Source organism: Passer domesticus, chromosome 11, assembly GCF_036417665.1.
Source record: "Passer domesticus isolate bPasDom1 chromosome 11, bPasDom1.hap1, whole genome shotgun sequence".
NCBI classification, from domain to species: Eukaryota; Metazoa; Chordata; class Aves; order Passeriformes; family Passeridae; genus Passer; species Passer domesticus.
This window is the reverse complement of record NC_087484.1, coordinates 9,072,879-9,094,405: the sequence shown is the minus strand read 5'-3', so window position 1 is coordinate 9,094,405 and position 21,527 is coordinate 9,072,879. Positions and strand designations below refer to the sequence as shown.

At 46.2% G+C, this 21,527-nt stretch overlaps 1 protein-coding gene and 1 long non-coding RNA gene across 6 annotated transcripts in view; one reads left to right on the top strand and one right to left on the bottom strand.

The window, feature by feature from the left end:
• The first annotated feature begins 2,942 nt into the window (after window positions 1–2,942).
• LOC135278763 (uncharacterized) lies at window positions 2,943–10,994 on the top strand. The gene is made up of 2 exons (XR_010346173.1): window positions 2,943–3,100; window positions 4,100–10,994. It is a non-coding gene; the product is annotated as an uncharacterized LOC135278763 (long non-coding RNA).
• The window catches only part of PDE6D (phosphodiesterase 6D), a 33,888-nt gene continuing 17,872 nt past the window's right edge, over window positions 5,512–21,527 (bottom strand). For 2 of the 5 annotated variants that reach the window (XM_064385529.1, XM_064385532.1), the window contains exons 2-5: window positions 12,700–12,788; window positions 9,409–9,534; window positions 8,492–8,597; window positions 5,512–6,144 (exon numbers count right to left, since the gene is read on the bottom strand). In XM_064385529.1, coding sequence (XP_064241599.1) covers window positions 6,063–6,144; window positions 8,492–8,597; window positions 9,409–9,534; window positions 12,700–12,788 — 403 coding nt within the window. In that variant the 3' untranslated portion in view covers window positions 5,512–6,062. Of the gene's footprint in view, window positions 6,145–8,491; window positions 8,598–9,408; window positions 9,535–12,699; window positions 12,789–15,590; window positions 15,620–16,046; window positions 16,066–19,644; window positions 19,686–21,527 lie in introns of those variants that run through there. The other 3 variants (XM_064385530.1, XM_064385533.1, XM_064385531.1) reach the window with 3 other exon arrangements.

Below are 21,527 nucleotides of genomic sequence, written 5' to 3'. Positions count from 1 at the left end.
ATTTTGGTTGAACCAAACCGCAGCAATTGCAGGGGCTGGCTGATTTCCCATCTTGGGGCTAACCCCCCTTATCCCTGTTCTCAAGGTGAGGATGTGCTGCTTCCCCGGGGACATCCCCGGGCTGAAGCTCCATCCCTGGGACAGGCTGTGGAGCAAGGCTGCAGCTCTGGGGCAGCGAGCAGCAGGCAGGAGCGGGACTGCCGTGGGAGGAGATGAGCGTGGGACACCTGTCCCCAGGCAGGACTGGAGCTGCTCCCTGCACTCTGTGCAGCTCCGTGGGATGGCCGTGGCACCCCTCAGAGCTGGCAGCAAAGGCTGGGGACTGTGTGTGGCCGTGGGGACTTGTGCGTGCCCAGCTCGGCAGGAACACGGTCTAAAAGAGGGATGAAGGCAGGAGCTGTGGGTGCCCGTGGAGATGCTGGGACACTCATCCCAGCTCCGGGCTGGCCCGAGGAACAGCGCAGAGGTGGGGCCGCTCCTCTGCGGGGGCACGGCTGGTGGCAGGTGCCATCCCGGGTGACTCCCCGGCTGTGTCCCGGCCCGGGCTGGCCCTCGGTGCTGTGCCGTGCCGGGCCCGGCCGAGGCGGTGCCGCAAGCAGCGCTGTCCCCGCGGGCCGAGCGGGCAGAGCTGTCTTGCAGCACCATCTAGTGCTGCGGGATGGGGGAGCCACCGCAGCGCCATGGGGGACACGCCGTGCCTGTCCCGCCGTGCCTGTCCCGCCTCCTGGGCCGTGCTGCCAAGGCCGACCTGCCAGCAACGCCGGCCGGGCTGCTGGTGATGGGGATGAACAGGCGGCACAGCGTGGCTGCTGGCCCGGGGCGGACGGAACTGCCTCCCCCGTGCTCCTGCTCTGTGCCAGGGAATTTCCTGCAAGGATTCCGGGAAACATCAAGGGGCGCAGACGTTCCCGGTTCCCGAGCCAAATGTATCTGGCCTCAGCTGCCGGGTTTGCCACCTCCTCCCGTGGAAACTGGGCCCCTGCCCTCTCCTTGGAACACTTGCTTCTCTATCAGCCAGGTGGCTCCAGCTCTGTCAGCCCTTTGCCCTCAGGCCCTTCACGTCACCCCTGCATCCCCAGCAGTTTCTTGGGGCCCATCTTCCATACCTGCTGAGAGCACGATCCCTTCCCACACCTTGCCATTGTTCCCCTTTCTCACATTCAGGGCAATGTCAGACCTTTCCAGCCTGGCTTTGGAGACACCTGGACCCCAGCACCACTGCACTGTCCTCTCATCCCCTTGCTCTGTGTCCCCTGCTTGTCTCAGCTTGTCACCCCTTCTGGGTGTCTGCCACTCTCCACACCCTGCCTGGCACTGAGGTGCAGGCAGGATTCTGGTGTAGGGGGTGGTGCAGGAAGGATTTTGGCTCAGAGCTGGATGCCATGAGAATGGAATGCTCTTCCAAAGGGACTGTGGTGATGGTTGGCCCCTCTTGGAGTACTGCTGTGGATGTCAGACCAGCACTGGGTGAGGCAGCTGCTGAGCACAGCAGGGATTGCAGCCAGGTCCTGTAGCACTGAGGGCTGGTGGGCAGAGGCTCCCTAGGGCGGGAGGAATTGCACACCTTGGACTGAAAAAAGGGTGCTTTGAATCCTGTATTTGCTCCAGCTGCCCTCCTTCTGTCCCTGGGGATAGATGGAACTGTGCTCAAGTCACCTGGCAGTGAAATCCCTGTGTCCAAGTGGTTGAGTGCCTGCCTGGGGCTCTGCCTGCTCTGATTTGGCAACCCAGAGGCGGGATCTGTGTCCCCCAAAATTGATCAGGGGGACTCAGACCTTCCTGGGCCTCCTGTCTCCTCCCAGTGCTGCTGAGCTGGGTGGCACTGGGTGAGATGCTGCTGACCCCGTTGTTGCTTGTTGCCGCTGCTCTCTGCTCGCTGTCCCCACGCCCTGCCCGCGCCACCGGCACCTGCGGGAAGGTAAGAGTAGCAAAGCAGACACCGAACATAACGTGGCCCTGGGCTGTTTGTGCGCCTTTTGTTCGGCAGCAACTTTCATGAATCAGCTCATTAACCACATTAGGATGGGCCTTGGCTGGGCGGGGCAGATTTGGGGCAGCTCCAGCGGGAGCCCCGGTGGCTTTGCCAGGCGGGCGGGCAGCGGAGCGCTCCCGCAGCAGCCGGGTGGGTGACAGCCTGGAGGGCTGCTGGATGGGCGCTGGGGGTGTGACAGCCTGGTGCTTGCTGTGGAGAGGAGGAGCCGGCCCTGTTCCCCTCACCTTCACGGCAGCACACAGGGAAGAGCCTCTCACACACCCAGTGTGGGGTCCTGCTCCACAGCCCTGCAGCCCATCGCAGGGTGGGTCCATTGCCATCAGCCGTGCTTCAGGGAGCCTTATGGTGTGATGGACCCCAAAACTATGCAGAGAGCTCCCGTGGAGCCAAAAGGGTGTTGGGCATCATCCTCCTCCCTCGCTGCCCTGCTGCTGTGCAACAGCCCAGCTTGGAGTGCTCCCAGGCCAAGACATGGCTGGAGCGTAGTGAGGATGGAGCTTCACCCCAAATCTCTGTGTGCCAGCCCCCCAAGCTGTGCACAGCTCTCTCTGCTTCCCGATGTGCCTCTGTGGCCCCTGACTGCGTGCCAGGCCCTGCTTTTACCGCCGGGTTTCCAAGGCTGCCAGGGCGGCTCACGCCCTCCCGAGGTAGGGGACGTGGCCACTTTGCAGCTGGCAGGGAGCAGCCTCCCAAGCAGGGAGGCACCGGTGCCCGTGGGAGTTATCGAGGCTGGAACACTCCGGAACAAGGGAACAACGGGCCGGGAAGGTTGGGCTGCTGGTGGGAGTCACCTGCAGGTGGCAGCTGCCAAACCTGGCCGGTTCCTGTCCCTGGTGCTGCTTGGCCGGCCCGATGCCGAAGGCTCCACAGGCCCTGGAGGCAGCAGCTCCAAGTGAGCCTGGGGTTTGTGAGTGGCCTGGCCTTTGGGCAAGGCCCTGCGTAGTGAGAGGCTCCTCAGGGGCCTTAGCCAGGCCCTGCCCTTGCCAGAGTTGCCTCTCTTCCGCCACAGAGCTTTTCCCTCATCCTGCACGTGGACCTGGCTGGGGGCAGCTTCGTGGCCCAGAGGTGCCTGCCAAGCCTGTGAACTTCCGGGCGGGAACTTATTTGGTAAATAAGAGGGGGAATCACTGTGTTGGTGCTTTTACTCACTTGTGACCCCCGAACTTTGCACAGAGAGTGGCATGAGGCTGTCCTCAGGTTGCAGCCAGAACTGCCCCAGGGACATGGGTGGTTGGTGGCGGTGGTGACACAAGCACCCCTGACCTCCTGTTCCCCACTCTCACTTTCCAGCCCCGCTTTTCCCTTCACTGGCACCTTTGCTGTCCCACGCAAGGGAGCCAAGATCAGACTGTGCCATGCTTGGGTCCTGGGCATGGGACATGCCCGTGTCTCCTGCCCCTTCTCCCAGGGTCCCAAATCCCATCAGCCCCACAGGGGAGGGAACCCGCAGCTGCCTGGGCCAAGAACGAGCTCCTGCTCTGAGCACCCGGGGCCCTTTGCCTGGGTGTTGGGTGGTGGCTCTCAGAGCCCAGTGTCACCCTGCGGCGCCTCAGGGAGGCTGAGGCGGCCCTGGCGCCTTCCGGGACCCGAGCGGGTGAGCTGCTCCCGCTATTCCGCACGGAGCCACTGGAGGGCGGCAGTGACCCACCACAGCGGGGCCCGCCGGCTCCTCCGGGCGAACTGGGCAAACTGGGCGAACTGGGCCAGGCCGGGCAGGGCGGGCGCGGAGGGAAGGGCTCCGGAGGCCCCCCCGGCCGTCTCAGGCCCCGCGTCCCTCCGGGACCCTCTCCCAGGGCTGCTCGCCCGGCGGGAGCCTCGGCGTGAGCGGCCCCGCAGGCGCCGGGGAGGTTCCGTGGTGTGGGAGCTCGCAGCTTGTCTCACAGAATGATGTGGGTGGGAAAGGACTTTTAAAGGTCACTTAGTCCAACCCCCCTGCCCATGAGCAGGTGCTGATCCTGGGCAACCTGTTCCAGGGTTTCAGCACTCTCACCCTAAAATTTTCTTTCCTTATATCTAATCTAAATTGACCCTCCTTGAGTTTAAAGCCATCACCCCTTGTCCTATAGCTAAGAGCCCTACTAAAAAGTCTGTTCCCATCTCTTACAGGCCCCTTCAAGTACTGGAAGGCTGCAAAAGTGTCTCTCTGGAGCCTTCTCCAGGCTGAACAACCACAGCTGTCTCAGCCTGTCTTCACTGGCAAGCCAACCCTTCCCTCTGATCATTTTTGTGGCCTTCTCTGGACCTCATCCATCAGGTCCATGCCTTTCCTGTACTGACACTCCAGGGCTGGAGGCAACACTCCAGGCGGGGTCTCTCCAATACAGGGAGAGAATCATCTCCCTTGACCTGCTGGCTGTGCTGCTTTGGATACAATTGGCCATTAGAAGGAAAAGGCAGCAGGGTAGACTCAGACCCACTGAGAGCATCTGTCCCTGTGCTCTGGGTCAGTCCTTGGCTGTAGCTGAGCTTGGCAGAGGTGGTGCCTGCTCCCTGTCTCTGCTGGACACCTCCTGTGTGGGTCTAGCAGGGTGTCTGCCCTACAACACAAACACACCTGCCCTCAAGACCTTCAACCTTTTTTTTTTTTTTTCCTTTTGGATACCTTTGTGTCTCCTCTTGGACAGAGGTCCCACCCTCACTGGCTGTCGTTGGTGCTGGGTGCAGTTTTGGTTGGTGTCTCTGTTTGAAGGCTGGCCTAGGATGGGTCACACTGCTGACAAGACTCTGCCCTGCAGGTGCTCCAGGCTGGGATCCATCAGTGAGGTCTGGTGAGAAAGTTGTTGTTGTGGCTAATGGGGATTAATGGTCCAGCTTCAAACCCCCTAAACAATGTTTACTCTGTATCCCTCCCACACACAGTGGCTGAATCCAGGATGTGAAATGATGCCTTTAATGTCCCTGTGGCTCTCAGGATCTCAAGCCCAGCAACAGGACAGACTGACCAAGGCACTGAGTGACTGCACAGCTGCCTGTGATGTTCAGGAGCAGCAGCTGGAGATGTCCCTTCCCACAATGTCCACGTGCTAGAGCTGATTACAAACTGCAGGGAAAAGTGGCAGCAGGGCTGGAGAAATCTGTCACAGAAGAAGTGCTGCTGTGTGTCACTGAACACACCTGGGGAGTGTTGGTGTCAGCAACTGCAGCCCCGGTGAGCTCCAGGGAGCCCAGCCCAGCACGGGAGTGATGCTGGTGGGCTCAGGGGAACGTGGGTTTTCCAGAGGGGCTTGAGTTCCCCAGGCACTTGGAAAAGCACAGTGGTGTGCAGTGCTGCTCGAGAAAGCAGTGACAAGGGGACAACCAGCCCCAAGGGATTAACAGACAGAGGGGAGGCCAAGGAGAAGCCTTGGCTAGAGAAGTCAGGACACCTTTCTGATGTAGACACTTGGAGGAAGAGCACAGAGAGGGGGGCTGTGGAAGGGGCAGAGCAGGGGAAAGCCCTGTTCTGCTGCTGGCTTGAGCAATGAGAGTTTGTGCCTGCTGAAGTACATTTTTGTAACAGAAAGGAAAACACACAAAGCTGACATTTTTTCCCTTCTTTGGACGGTAGGAATGTTTTAATTGAGAAATTTGTTTTAATTACATTAGGTGATATCACAGTCTATTTTACAAGTTTGGGGTAAGAGGATGTGTGGACCAGTTACACAGAAATCCAGCGAAAGGATAAAAATCTACAACATGAGAAAAATGAAAAGGTTAACTTAACCCCAAAATAAAAGCATTGAGAGTTCGGTGTGAGTGGAAATGGGAGATTATACCAGGGTCCAGAGAAGTAGAAAGGATGAGACTAACATAAATTTACAGTATTGGTTCTGCACGACCATCGCTTGCCTGTGTTCAGAGACAGCCTCTCTTCCTGAGGGCATCGCTAAGCAGATGGCCCCGTCTCTGAGGATTTGGTCTGGTCTTGTCAGAGAAGAAAGCAAAAGAACTGATGGGCAAAGGTCACAACCCACGCTGAGCTGGTCCCCAGGGTCACTGCCTACAGGAGTGTCTTCCACTGGATAGTCGGGGGGGTTCTGCACCAAGAACTGTATGGAGGAAAACTAAAACAGCTCCAAAAAGCCCCATCTCAAACGTAGAAAAGTCTCACTCTGGAAGTGCTTACGAGAAGATCGTCATCATAGAATTTGGTTTCTATAATAACATTACCACTGCGGGAGGAAGGAGGAGAGAGAAGAGGTGTTAGAAGGGTGCATGGACAGTGACTGCTCCTCTCCACGCTCTCACAAGCCTGGGCTCACACCCTGACCACCCCACAACCTCTTCTCTGAGCACTGTCCTGGTCAGGGTCAGTCAGGACTCCAAACAGATTCCTGTGTGCAATGTTCCCCCATCCCTCCCCTGTCTGAGCATGGTACTGCTCAGGCTGCAGAGTGCTCGGACAGCAAACTCCTGCTCACTCCTACTGCTAAAAATAAACCAGCAGTCCCAGCACCTTTAGGCCCCTGTCTCCTGCAGGAATTGTGAAAACTAATGGGAATTCTTTTTTTTATTCTCCTTCTCTGTCCTCTAGTGCTGAGCAAGCTACATCAACCAATATGTCATTTCCTTTAAGAAGTGCTTAAATGCAAAGACACAAGCATATTTTATACAAACAGCAATGGAAATGTGGATTTGGATGTGACAGAAGCTCTGGGGATGTAATTTGCTGACTTCTGAAATTTTGGTACATAAAATTAGAACTGGGACCATTACAACACCTGGACACCTAAGCAGTGTGATCTGACCTTATCTAAACAACCTGGATCTTGAAAAGCAAAGCAGCAGTTCTACCTCCACTGTGGCTCTTGGTGTCTGTAACAGTGGACCTGCTAAGAGTGTAAGGTTTTGCTGTGCTGTGGACAACGCTTGAAATTAAATGTCAGGGAATGTCCTCAATCTGATACTCAGTCATCTTGGGAACTCTTCATGCACAGTGCCATGGTTAGCACCAAGTATCACACCTCCATTCTCTCCTGGTTTGGAAACACCAAGACAAACATGAGGTCTTCGGGAATATTAGAAAATGAGGGGGTCTCCAAATCTTGGCAGCTGTAAAATGATGACTTCTTTGGGCCACAAATTCCCCTTTGGATTTCTTTGGGCTGGGGCATTCTACTGAAAAGCCTCAAGAATGACTTTAGGATACCTCTATAAATAGGAGAAAGAGATCTGGGCTCCCCACTGCAAGTGGACATACTTCAGGGAACAAATGGTACATTGGAAAATCCTCAAGGTCATTTGAAAACTAACTTCTCTTGACTCCCAGTCCTGAAAACATCTTGAATTCCTGAGATGATCAAAAGCAACTTGTCAGATGTCTTTGTTTCTTTATTCTGGTTCCCAAATCTGGCTCCTCCTGTACTGGCAGTGCCCAGCTCTGGGAGCTGAGGGTGTGTGCAGCACCTCCAAGGTTCTGAGCAGGCTGTGCCAGGAGCACTATTGGAACACTGGTGCTCTCCTCCAAGCCCACTCTCTTTGAAACGTGCTGTGAATGGGAATCAGTGACGGTAGCTCCCATCCCAGTGCCTTCTCTATGCGACTGGCTTTGCTCCAGACAGGGAATGAGAGGGAAAATGCTGGAGAGGGAGATCTTCCAGCGGACACAGTGACCTTGCAGTGAGACTGCCTGCTCCCTGGCTGCCTCTTGTTGGCAGCAGGGTTCCCAAACCCTTCTGTTTCTGGCAGTGCTCTCCTTGTGTGCTTGCCAGCACCCATCCAGCACTGCAGGGAGGATGGTTACCCTTCCCAGGAGCCTTTTCCATCATGCCCCAAAGCTGGAGCCTGGCTGCCCACACCGGGCAATGCTCAGCACGTGTCACTGTGACACATCTGAGGCATCACTGCCCTGCTCAGGAGCCCATGTGCACACAGAGCCAGCAGCAGACTTGTGAGGAGGCTGTGTCAATCGTCCTGCAGGTGACTGTAAAACGACTGATTCCTTCCTGTTAAAGGTACTTTAGCCTCAAATACAACTCCATGCATAGTGCATATAAATGTGTATATATGCATATACACTAAATGTGTATAAGCCAATGTTAAAGACACAAAGCTCAGCAAAATGTTACAGTGATGAAACAAACACTAGAGCAGCTACTACAGGTGATATATTGCATGAACTGAACTACCTTGGACAAGAGTCAATGATCAATAGCTGATTTAGAAATGGCCCAAAAATCTGCTGGTTTTTGGTTTTTTCCCCCCTGGATATAACAGGTATTAAGTTGAAAAACATTTTAAAATCCTTTCACGATTCACCTTCCAAAAAAATTAAGCAACTTTATTAAAGAATCAGTTTCACTTTCTCCAAACCTTTATTGCTATATAAATGCAAATTGGACCTATGGGAAGGAAGGTAATGAGGTTGGCTTAACCCCTTTTATCACTCAACAACAGTAGTGAGGTGATTCAGAGTTGGTAGCAGTTCCCTCTTCTCCTTCCCACCGTTGCCCCCAAGGAAATGCCATGCACTGCTTTTGCTTTGCCTGCTCTCAGACTCTGCAAGCCCAAGGCACTCACGTTAAAACGTTAGCTGGCATCATCTGTGATTCAGGTGCTGCCTCTATCAAGGACTGCCAAGTGTTTGTGGAGTTAGGAATCACAAAACCAAATTCAAAGAACCATTCTGCAAAGAAAAAAAAAAAAAGAAAAGAGAAAAAGAGATCCAGAGGCATTGAAAGAAAAAAATTCACAAATGGTCCTTTTGCTTTTTACCTGCTAGCCCGGGGAACTCCCTAAACTGTCCCGCTGGGCTGCCAACATTTTACATTTAAATTGCTTTGTACAGCTTAAACTGCACTGAGCCCTGCCCTCCTCTTAGAGCAGATACTCCCTTTTTGAAATAGCTGATGGTACAGATAAGGTCACACCACTTCCGTGGCATTTGGTGAGAATTTCAACACACCTAATTGGGAACAGGGAAACCACCCTCCTCCCCTTGCAGACATCTTGGGACCCAGCTGAGGTTAAGTGTGCAACTGGTTTCCCAAGAGACAGGGAGCTCAGTGTTTTGGCTGCCCCTTCTCCAGCCCAGATGAAGAGCAGCACTGCAGTGAGGGGGGTCAGAGGTGCAGTTGTGGGGTCACTGGCACTGCTGTAACCCAGGTAAACCAGAGCTCCAGCCTGGCACTCTGAGGAAGACCCAGCAATTCCAGTAATAGCTGACTCTGAAATAGCCTGTTTCCTTGCCTCAGGCAGCCTGTGGTGGATTTATGCCCTCAGGCATGATTACCCAGCTTTTTTGCTTACATAACAAAGTGTTAATACACTTATGAAATGCTATCCTTAATACTGTGGCCCATTAGTCCTGACAAGACGAGTGCTTCAGTGCTACTCTGAAAAATTAAAATCACCACATTCAACCCATTTTAGTCGCTCTAATCCCTGCCCTGCTGGGGGTCAGTCCCTGTGCTGCAGCACACAGAGCACATCCATACCTTCTAGACACTGCCCTTTGAAATAAACTTTCTGTTCCAGACGGAATTTTTCCATTTGTTCTGCTGAGGAAAAGTTTAACTCCCGAGATACTGCTTTGCATTTCAGGATTTTTTTAGGAACTCGAGCTGTGAAACAGATAAAGAAACATTATTTGAACACAATAAAATCCAGCTTCTGCAGGTACTATTATTCTATACTTGGAAATAATGATTAGGACTAATACAAGAACATAGCAGCAGGAAAAATACAAACACAAAGGACTTTGTTTTTACATTTGCAAGAGTGAAATCCAAGATGCAAATACCTTAAGTACCCTGCCCACAGCCAAGAATGGTATTTATGACAGAACCAGGGATACAATACTGATCTCTCAGAACCAGACTCCTGGTTCTTAGTTACTTGTTACTAAACACCATAATTTTTAAAGTTGAAATATAAGATGCAACTTAAATTTTTCCTTTAAGAATTGTGCTGAAGATGACTGGCAGCCAAAGGGCTGCTTAGCACACCAAGCTCCTTAGCCCTTCTCACTTTTCCCTCCCTTTCAGACTGTGCATCCCAGAGCAAACCACCAACGTGTGTTTCTCAGCCCAGCAGCACTTCCTCAGCCATCTCAGAGCTCTGGGAAGTGTCCTGTAGAAGTAAAAGCCTGTTCCCCTAACAGTGAGACCTGCCCAGGCTGTAAAGCCAGAACCTCACTGGAGAGAGCAATTTGACAGTCCAGGTTTCTGGGCTCTTGCAGTGGGTGAGACACCAACAAACAGCAAGTGGCAAACTGTACCTGGTAGAGATTTCACCAGATGATTTTTTTTTTTAGAGGCAGAGGAATAAGAGAAGGGACAGTCTGGGAGCACTGATTAAGAGTCCTAATCAGGAGAATATGAGGAGGGACCAAACCAGTAAAAATCTCCCAAGCCCATCATACTTCACTGGTGTGATTGTGCATAATTCCTTCCTGCATTAGGAAAATGTTTCATGTAAATTTTTTAGAAATTAAGAGGGGAGGGAAGACAGCTGGCATGTGCTTTATGAGCCAAACTGTTCCAAAATGGAAGGCACATCACAACATCCATGAGCAGGGAGCAGGCTGGTGTTTAATAAATGCAGGACTCTCCCAAACCCCAGGCAAATCTCTCTAATGTAGAACAATTTTATGGACTAGGACCTTGATACAACACCAATCTCACGAGCTGGAGGCTTAGGGAATCTAAGCCAGCATCCTACCCCAAGGAGAAGTATACAGCCCACAGCTTGGTAAAAAAAAAAAAATAAAAAGAAAATTAGAAGTGTAAGGCAAGAGTTTTAAATGTAAAAGGTCTCTAATTATTTTTATGGGACTTTCTGCACCATGGAAACCTGCATGGCACCATCCTCTACTGCCCTCACCAGTACAGACTACACCATTGGGGATAAACATCCCTTTGCAGTTAAGTGTAAAATGACTCGTTAAAACTATTCTGCAATTTAGTAATTTCATTTCTTTCATCCCCAAGACAGAGTCCTGAGAGTGTTTGCTTTAACAATGTAAAACTACCAAATAAATACTTTTAATAAAAGTAGGACTGCATTGTCTTTAAACATCTAATTTAAGACTTTTTAATTTACATTTATACCATCAAGCAAAAATTTTAACTGAAATTTAACTGAAATTTATTTTAAGCTCATTTTACTTTTACTTCTCTCTTTTTCTATTAAAAATAGAAAAGAAGGGAGTTTGATTCTCATCAGTTAAATCCATTTTAAAACATGCTGGGATGCAGATAAGCATAGACTTAATCCTAAATTTACTAGTGCTTTTTGTTAAATTGAGGATGTACTATACCTGCACATTTATTTAAGCACTTCCATGGTTAACATACATTTAGTCAGATGCTTAATGCTGATTAGATTAGAAAGTGTTGAATGACACATATCTTATTTACTCACAAGTAATTTTGGGTCCAACCATTTAGTTAGAAACTGAAATTCAATTAAAATACTCATATAATTATGTTTTCATTTAATTTAAATAAAGCTACCTTAAATATTTGGGACATTGAAGAAAGCAAGTTACCTTTCTTAGCCAAACTGATTTTACATTTTAAACTACACCTTTGCTTAGATAATGAAAGGACTATTTGTATGTCTTGGATGAAAGCTGGCTGTGGGGATTCTGTAAGAGCTGCACCTCAGCAGCTTACCCCAAGATTTGCTTGTGTATTGGAAGAAACCAAACTTCACAGATTTGCATCTTCCAAATTGCCTCCCAGTTTCAAATGCCCTGTCACTGAATAGAGCTGACTGGAAAAGCTCCTGCTTGTCAAATGCTGGTTTAGATGATTAATTCTAGTTTCAGGTGCTCAGGCTGTGACTTTTACTACTTAAGGCAGTTTAATGCTAAGATAAGACTTTGGCAGCAATCCAATACCACATTAATATTGTTTTTATTTCATCTAAGTGGTAATAGTAAATTAAGGTAGTAATACAGTATCATGATTTGAAACTTAAGAGTTCATTTTATAAAGAAACTTGTACTTAAATAAAATAGAAGTCGTGTTTAAAAAGCAAATAGAAGTCCTGTTTAAAGAAAATGTATTTTATTCACTCTGATATATATGTGGTTTTTGTTTGCTATGTCTAGACTGTGATTTGCCCTGAATGGCCACAGAACACACACACACAAGTACTCTATCATGACTTTAAGACACATATGGATTTAATTTTAGAACAATTACTCTGTTTCTCCTCCCTGCTTCTGCTGCAGGACTGTAGCAGAACTGCATTTTCCCACACCTTTTAATTCACCATCAGATTACCCTGCTTTGTTGGATGTCTCCCTCCCTTCTCAGCCTATTTATTAAACATAACCCATCTACCTCAGATTTCTTTTCTAGCTAAGACATACAAGAACTATTTTTTTGTCTCTTCTCCCAAGGAAGACCATCCTCTCATCTGTAATCTTTTCAGTGGCTTCTCCTAATAGCTCTCCTCTGCATCTGCCACAGTTTGCAGTCATCCATCTTCTAGATGGATGAGTGAACTGTGCACCAGATAAGATCTTAACTATTCCTTGTACAATGGGCATTAATCTCAGGCCAGAGTATGTTTTAATTAATTCCCCAAGTTCCTCTGATGGAGATGACAGTTCCTGTTTTATTTGCAATGAAAATCTGAGGCACAGTGAGGTGATATGATTTGCCCAAGTGACAAAGGTGACATCTGTCCTTCAAAGCAGGGGTATGTTTGCAATTCAGGTGACCCAGACATGCAGCACCACCCAGCCCCAAATGCACAATGCAGTCACACAGTACCTTCATGCTCCACTCCAGGTACAGACAGATCTTCTGTTCCTTGCCAGAGGATTTTCCCTGTTTCTGCATCTCGAAGGTTCATCCAGTTTCTGATTGGGAAGCAAATAAGGAAAACAAGCTATCTATATCCCTAAATGCTGTGTGTAGTATTCTTTGCTGAGTTCTGAAACAGGCTACTCCAGCTGAGTTTCAGTAATGGTTTCTGGTTCTCAGCAGGCCAAGGAAAAGAGATGCTTTTTCCCTGAGAATAAATAAACAAACCAACCGCTGACCTGAAGGAATGCAACAAGAGTTATATAGCCACAGATTTAGTTTTCACTTTAGATTGGAGCCTGTTAACCTCATTTACCATTTCCACTGCTTCTAAAGGATAAAGACAGTGTCACTGTGCTGTGGAGAAGCAAGAGCATTGCTAACAACAACAGATTGTTACACAAACAATTGCTCTCCTCCAGCATTTGAAAATCGCTAGGAAAAGGAGTCCTTTCTACATAACATGAGAAAAGAGTAACATCCAATCCAGCTTCTTTTCTTAGCTTACAAAATATTAATATCAAGGGTTGTTCTCTTGCTGTTGACCTCATAACTGCCACTCATGGGAATTCTTCAGCTGCTGAGTGCTAAGCAAAGAGAGATCTTCTCTTTTCACTCTCAGCAAGTGAGGCTGTGCCAGCTTCCAGAATGCCCTGATATTCATATTTCCAAAGGGACAGTTAATAATGATCTTAAGCACACCTTGCAAAAGCTCTCTCACAGGGTAACTCAGACACTGACAGCTCAGAACAAGGAGCCTGCACACTTGCATGATGCCATCCTGAACACAGCCATCCGGAAGCCTCAGGCTCTCCTGCTCTGCAGCTCCTCAGGGTGGCTCTGAGGATTCAGCAGAGTCAACACCAGAGACTGCACAGAGCAGGGTCTGTGGGATGAGCCCACACAAAGCAGAGCCTTTCCAGGAGCTCCCCCTTAAGCACACCATTAGTAGTCAGTACTGCCTACAACAACTGCTCAAGGGACTGGCTGGGGAGGTGGAGACAGAAGAGGGACAATATGGACCTCGACACGGGTATAAATAGGAGCTGTTGGAGATTTGCATATTGAACTCATCCTCTAACACGCACAGTTTCCAGGCAGACTCACACAAACTCATCACACTGATCCCATTTTTCCAGAGCTCCAAGGAAGAAACAGATGCTTTAGCAAATTTTGCATCACAGACGAACATTTGTTTTAAAATTATGTGTGTGGAGGAGGGGAAGGGAAGATGGCTGCCTCAGCAGAGATGTGAGGATTCTTTCCCTTGGGGAAGGCTGGTCAGACTTTCCATGCCCCACTGAAAAGACAAAGAGAATGTGTGCACAGGGTCTGTTCACATAAAACTTAGCAACAACTTAGAGAATGGAAAGAGGGAACACAAGGCAGCCTGCTCATGTCCTTCTAGGCTTGTTCCAAACACACTGTATCTACCACTTGTTCTGGGATTAAGGCAAAAGAGAGAGGTGCAGAAGATGAAAAGCATCCTCTGAGGGCTCTGTTTGGCACCTACATCCTAGCAGGAAGCTGCAAAGTGGAGCTCTCTCCCCAGCCAGCAACCCAAGGCAGACAGGGGCTGGCAGGGAAGTCAGAGAGAAAAAATGAACAGCAGAATCGCAAGAAGAACCTGCAGCAGGGCTGGGCATTGCATGTGGTGCTGGCTGAAAAACTCCAAGTCCTCAGCCAACACAACCTGCAGGATGGAACTGCCCAAACAGTAATTTAAAATGCCAAAAAATCCACCATTTTTCCATACATCTCCCCACACACACATACAAATTAGCCAGGGTGAAGCTATTTGCATAGAAAGCAGTGTGCCATCCATCAAGTGCCATGTACGAGGAGAAAATAACAAATGAGACAATCTGAGCATCTCACTGACAAACTCATTTATCTTCCCAACACTCTGCCACACAAACACTCTTAACTATCAGCTGAACAGTAATTTAGTAAATTGGGCACTTGATTATCAAAAACCTGTACTACCTTTAAAAAATGGTCCTCTCACAAGTATTTATTTACTGTTTGCTCACTACCAATATCAGTCAGAGTTATGAGCTCCCAGGCTTGGCCACAGGCTGTGTAGTGCCAAACTGAGCACTAGCTGAGTTCCTCTAAACTGGAAATGAAACTCTGACCAGTAGAGCAAACCCAGCACTGTAAAGGAACTGATCCAGCCTCTCAGCTGCTCTATCAGTACTCTGACTAATGGACCATTCCTTTTCCTTGCCATGACTTGCCTTCCCATCCCTCTTCCCTTGTCAATTTTTGGAGCACTCTAAAATCACATTCAACAGTTTCAAAAGTATTATATTAGAAGTGTCCTTCAGTGAGAAGTAGCCTGACAGCTTAATTATTATCCTTACTTGAAATACACAGTAATAGTGTTAGTAACCTACTGTTTCTGGTGAGAGAAAACACTACTGTACACTCCTGACCTCTGTAACTTCTCCCTATCAGGATTTCTCTCAGTCCAGTCCAAGAAAGGTGATCCAAGTTATGCTGCTGTGCTGAACAATATTAACATTTAAAATGTATGTTAACATTTGGGGTGTTGGACATCTATAAAGTGCTATCTGGCTTTATTTTGTTTATGGATGTTCCACTGTGAAAGTAAATCCATGCAGGACAGCCTGTCCCATGCTTTGTATTATGACTGTCAAATCCAAGATGCAGAATAAATAAAAAGCTCAAGGCTCTAACCCTGCTGATGAGACCATGCCTCATGCATGCAGCAATGCATGCCACAGTTCCCAGAAAATATCTTGTATTTAAACAATCTGAACATTGCTAGCCTGTGTAAACTCCTTATCAAATAAATAAAGGTTTCATGTCAGTGTAGTCAAAGGCTTTCTGACCTTGACAAGTCCATGTTCAGGGCATGCTTTTCTACCTTCTGGCAATGAAAAAACAAAATCAACCTGCTAATCAGAGTGTATACAAAGAGTAGAAATTTGTGGACTCAGACATATTTGAAGCATTCAGAATATACTAGCCAGTTCACAAGTTTTTTTCCCAGTAACTAAACATTATTAAAAGGGAAGAACAAATCATCAGATCTTAAAAGCACAGACACACACAATCTCTTTCTATTGGAAAAAACACTTCAGGTACAACAGGTTAATTATTTTTAAAAAATAAATATTTAAAAAGAAACCGGCATCTGAAAAAAATTTTAGTCAAAACTGAGATAATGTATAAGACTTTAATGGAATTAAAAAAAAAAAAAAAGAAAATAAAAAAAGAGGCAAACCCCATCACAAGTGATTTCTTGACATGGGAATACCTGACAAAGCAGCAGCTGTACTGCTTACCTAGTTAGCAGCTTATCAAGACTATTTCTGTCATCTTGGATAGGAAGGCTGGTAATACAACATACCCCAGAGTGAAGAAAATGGAGATCTTGAACGAAACCCACACACACTATTATCTTCTAATGTGTTTAATTGGTTTAAGATTCTTCCACCCCAGCATGAGAGATATTGTTACTAAAAATAAAGAGTGCTCCACCTCCTGAGCAGCAGTGGAGACCTGCAGGCAGAATGATGAGGGCATTTTAAGCATTATTGAAAAGGAGAAAGCAAATTCATATTGGTCTGATACAATTCCTCTTTTTGAAGAGGTTCATGTAAAGCCATTTAACAGGGGTAGCTCAGAGCAAGTAGGAAGCCAGGCAGCTCCAGCTGGGTGAAGTTTGTATATGTGGGGGAGGGCAGGGGAAAGGAAAAACATTAGTGTATTCCTAATTCAGTTTCTCACTTACACCATTAAATTTTCATTCATTTGTATTTTGGGGGCTTGGGGTGGGTTTTTTTTTGGAAATGATGTCTGATTTAAGACTCAATAGATCAAATACTCTTCAATCCTGAAGGCAAGGAAGGATTAGGTAGAACAGCAGAAGGAAGGGTGTATGTTGATCTATTTATATTCCACCACCTATTGGGTCAGCAAAGTCTTACATAAAAGCTTTGTAGTAGCTGGAACTTGACTTGCTTTATATACATTACATGAATTAGCTCCCTCACAGACCTGTTTTGCTTAGCCTGATGAAGGGAAATGGTTTGTGCATTTCTAAATTCAAATTTTGCTTTCTTTAATACCTCTGATGTCAGGAGTTCTTTCTTTTTTGTATCTGTCACAGAGATCACTTGGTTCAAACAAATCAGAATGTACATCCTTTATCTTTCAGTGTATTAGCATTGCAAAAGATTGCCTTGTATTACCACACTTGTAATTAAGAGTAGCCTTGAGGAAGAGAATGAGTACAAACAAAATTTATCATTATAGTATGGAATTAAAAGAAGTTCTGCCTCCATCTCCCTGACTATTATGTGTATGTTGTAATCTTTAGCACTTTCTTGAATATCTCAAAGGCAGTGGCAAACAGCAGGTATCATTTCTCTTCTTAAAGTGATCCATTTTTCATTTTATTCCTTGCTGTCTATGTCTACACCATTCTAAAACCTCAGGAACTGCTGTATCTTACATTTCATAATAAAAACAAGGCTAATGTTCATAACCACTCCTAGAAGGAAGGTCTTTCATCATCCCTGCCAGCTTTATTTTTTTTAACACATGAAATGCAACATTAAAAACAGTTCACTACCTGCCAGGTGCAAACAACATCTCAACAATAACATGTTAATGAGACCTGTCCTCTGGGATAAGGTGGAGCTGAAAGTTCTGAGCAATTCAGACAACAGTCTCTGTCGCAGACCCAAAAAATGCTTCTGATCAGGACCCACCAACCTTTGCTCCTGATTTTACATGGTCTGTTGTGAAAAGCAGACACAACCAGGCAGTGATGGCATAGGAAACATGTTAACTTACAGGGAAATGAATAGCAAACTTTAGGGATTATATTTATATTTATATCAGACATATTTTCCCAGAAGTATATTTTCATCTCAGTTGTTTCAATCCAGTCTGAGGAATAAGGACCAATATAAATTATGCAAAGTAAATACCAAACTACAGGACTACAAAGCAGACCACCTAAATGGCCTCACACTTCTCCTCCACTCATGCCATTCATGCTGTAACCTTATGCCATCTCTACTCTCACTTTTTATTACAATTCCCAAATCACTCTTCCACAGAACTCCTAACTGTGTGCTTAAATTTAAGCATATGCACATTCTGCTGATTCAGGTCCTTCAATTCACTCTGTTCACACTCAAGAGAAATGCTGCTGTCTGCTGTTTAATAAGCCACAAGTCCACATGCTGGCAGTGTTCCTCCTAGCCTAAGGATGAAATTCAGTGCAAAATCCTCATCTACTGAATGAGCATCCATCCATTCTGTGTACAGGAATACCAAAGCACAAAACCTGGAAGTTATTCTTCAAACATTACTGGAGCCTTGGGGATATAGTACTGTCACCTTCTGCTTTCAGAAAGCAGCACACTTTGTTGAGTTCCTGATTAGACAGAAAACATGCTGTGACAGTTCTTACAGGGGCAGAACTTTTTAAAAACTCATCTATTATAAACCAACTTTCCTGGAGTGATGCTCAAGATGTGGGTTACTGTGCTCCCAAAATGATGGGAGGTGCTGGAAAGGTGCTCTATTAAATCCTCAAATGGAAGGAAGCCAATTATCCCTTCAAAGCACTGCTGGCACTCCTTCCCTTGCTGTAAAAGAGCTTGCTTTTAAAGTTTCCTGTACAGAACAAATTGCTGTGCAACAGAAGCCAGGGAGATCCACAGATTAATGTGAACCACATGACAAAATGCAGCAAAAATCCTCAGCAACCAACAAAGTAATTTCACAGCAAATTATGTAATCAGAGGGATATATTTAACAGCTACAGCATGACAGCAAAAAGATCAACACAATATCATATACTTGTATACTTTGTACTTCCCTTTCTACTTTCTGCCTTACATCTTTGTGTGTCTCTGCACAGATCTGTTATCACACAACTAATTTCCATCTAACATCCATCAGACTGTTCTGGATTAAGCTGCTCTTGGCCCATATTTGGAAAGACAGTTACACAAGTTACTGCACACCATGCCAACCTTACCTTAGCTCCACAGACTATGCTAAAAGGGCAGAAATTAATATTGCTCCCTTCTATTGTGTTAAGCAGACAGAGCTCTGAGCACTCCCACTGGGCAGTGAAGCTCCAGTACTCCCTGCTGTGTGTCACATCCTCCCTGCACCTTGGGTGACCATTTTGAAGCTGAGCTATGTTCACACCAAGTATTTCCTGCTTGAATCTCTGAATACATTTCAACTTAGCAGGGCTCATGTTGAGGCACATTGCAGAAGTCTGCAACAAAAATGCAGCCTAGGTCCATGCACAGCTAGATCAGCTGCAATGGGATGCCAATAAATCAGAGAAGTGCAGAACCTGTTTACCTCTACAAACACTGAAAATGAAGTAAACCTATGTCCAGCATTTGCTAATAAAAATTTATCCAGTTAAACATCTGTGTTTTCAAACAGTTTAGGTTGAAAGACACAAATATTATTCAGTATTTTCATCAAAATGAACAACTAACATCCATCTCTACTCCACAGCATCCTAGTGACCTCAGGCAGCAAAATAAGGCAGAGTTTAAATTAATGTTTAGTTTTCTCTGTTGGCAATTAACTGTCTGAAAAATATTCAGTAATATCTCTTCAAATCTTAAATACTTAAATCAGAATTTGTGACACCTATAGTAGTCTTAACAAAAGCAGGTATCTGTAATAAAACAATGAAGATGGAGAGCTGCTAGACTCTGGAAGGAGAAGTGTCCAGCACAGACAGGCAGGGTGAGAGAATGTGTTTTGTTTCTTTGGTAATACCCATAAGTACTGCCAACCAAGCCAGACTTCCATTTCACTGACTCTTCCTCTCACTCTAAAACCAAAGGAGAAAGAAACAAATGGATGTAGATTTTAAAGGAAAGAGTTACAGACCTGCTGAAGATGAAGGTAAGGGTCATCAGGAGGGAAAAAAGAATAAATTATAGTGGTTTGCAAGCAGCTGATCAGGGATGTGGACACTGTTGCTTCAAGATGAGTCAGATGAAGTCAGATGAAGTTCAGATGAGTCGTCTGGAGAAGCTTAACTCTTAGAAAGTCCAGCAATATTTGTCACTGCTGAGCAACAAGAACTGATGTAGGCATTTGCAAGTAACCTTTGATTTCTTCAGACAAAAGCAACAACGTGTGACACTCCTGAGCAGCCCCTGCCTGCAGCAGAGGGAGAGACTGCCCTGTTCCCTGGCACACCAGCAAAGCCTACAAGACAAGGCTCCTGGAGACTTCTCTGGGAACTAAACTCAACCCAGGGAGACTGAACCACTTCTAATCTCAAACCAAACCCCATACCCTAAGATTTGAGATCCCTAACAAAAAAATTTAAAACTGGCTTGGGGGCAGATTCCCCTGTCAGAGTGACTAAGCTGCCTTCTGTGTCAGATCTGTTTGCTGCTATTAAAAATGTGCTTTATTTCCTCTAGAGACAGATGTTAAAATGGTTCCTAGGACCAGATAACAGTGCCAAAATCAAAGCAAGCTGAAGCAATGTAGTGGCTTTCTGCTGTTTTCTGCTGCCTGTGTTTTTTAGGCTTTTCTTTGGCTTATCTCAATAGCCTTGACAGAGTTCCTTTACAGCAACGCCTCAGCAGGAAAAACAACATGTGATCGCATCTGGAGATTGCTTTACAATCTAGGTAGTAAAACAATCAATAACTTGGAAAAACTCATCATTCCTTGCAGGACCAGGAATTGCACAAAGAAAATTATTTTCTCTTTTCCAATGCAGTAACACCCAACTCCTCCCATTTTCCCTGCATTTTAAATGCATCTCACAAATTAGCATGTTAGAAAAGCCTGAGCTTGTGCTAAGAACCTTTCAATATTAACATAATTAATGTCATCAGTAACACTCTGGGTTTGTAGAAACAGCAGGTGAATCAATGGGAATGATGTATTCATCCGAGAAAAGAATGTGACCTTTAAAATCCATAGAGCTTTATCAGAACATAATTTTAAAGTGGGTTGGTTGTAGCTCAGAACAAAACTGAATGTAAGTACAGAGAGAGCTAAGAGAGACACCATGTATACAAGAGAAACTAAAAATACAATCAAAACAATTAAAACACTGCAACTTCCTTAGAGAAGATGCCTGGCCTATATCAAAAGGTAAGACAGGTTGCAGGACAGATTCAGGAGCCACATCCAGAATGCTTAAAATTAAGTTAAATTCTTTAAAACCCTAAACAATTGGAATTGGTTTGCCCACTTTTTAATTTTAGCACATCAAACAATTTTCCTCTCTGCAAATTAACACTGAAAGTGTTTCAGCAATTGAAATAACTTTATTTTGTCTTAACTACTTCAAAACAAAATTTTCTTCACAGCTAAACTATTATGGTAACATTTCAAGGTTTTCAGCAATAACTGAACTAGAGGGAGTTTCATGGAAACAATCTATCAAGGGGTTCTGGTGCATAACTTCGTTTTCATAGATAAGGAGGTTGCAGCTAGAAGCTCTCACAGGAATTTATCTCCCTGTAAATTGTTATGGACTATTGTTCTTTACACAGCTGATGTCACGACAGTCATGCAATAAAATCAGCTTTAATGGAATGAGGCATTTTAAACCTCAATATGCCTCTTTATTTTATACAATTATTCAGCTGTTTTAAAATATGCATTATATTGGCTTGCTTATAAAAGAAAGCTTGGATTGATTTCATGTCATTTTTGCAACACTGGAGGATTGGATTTTTTATGTCTAAAAGGATCTTCACACTTCTCCATACTGAAAGGGCACAGACCTGAGCAGAGGAACA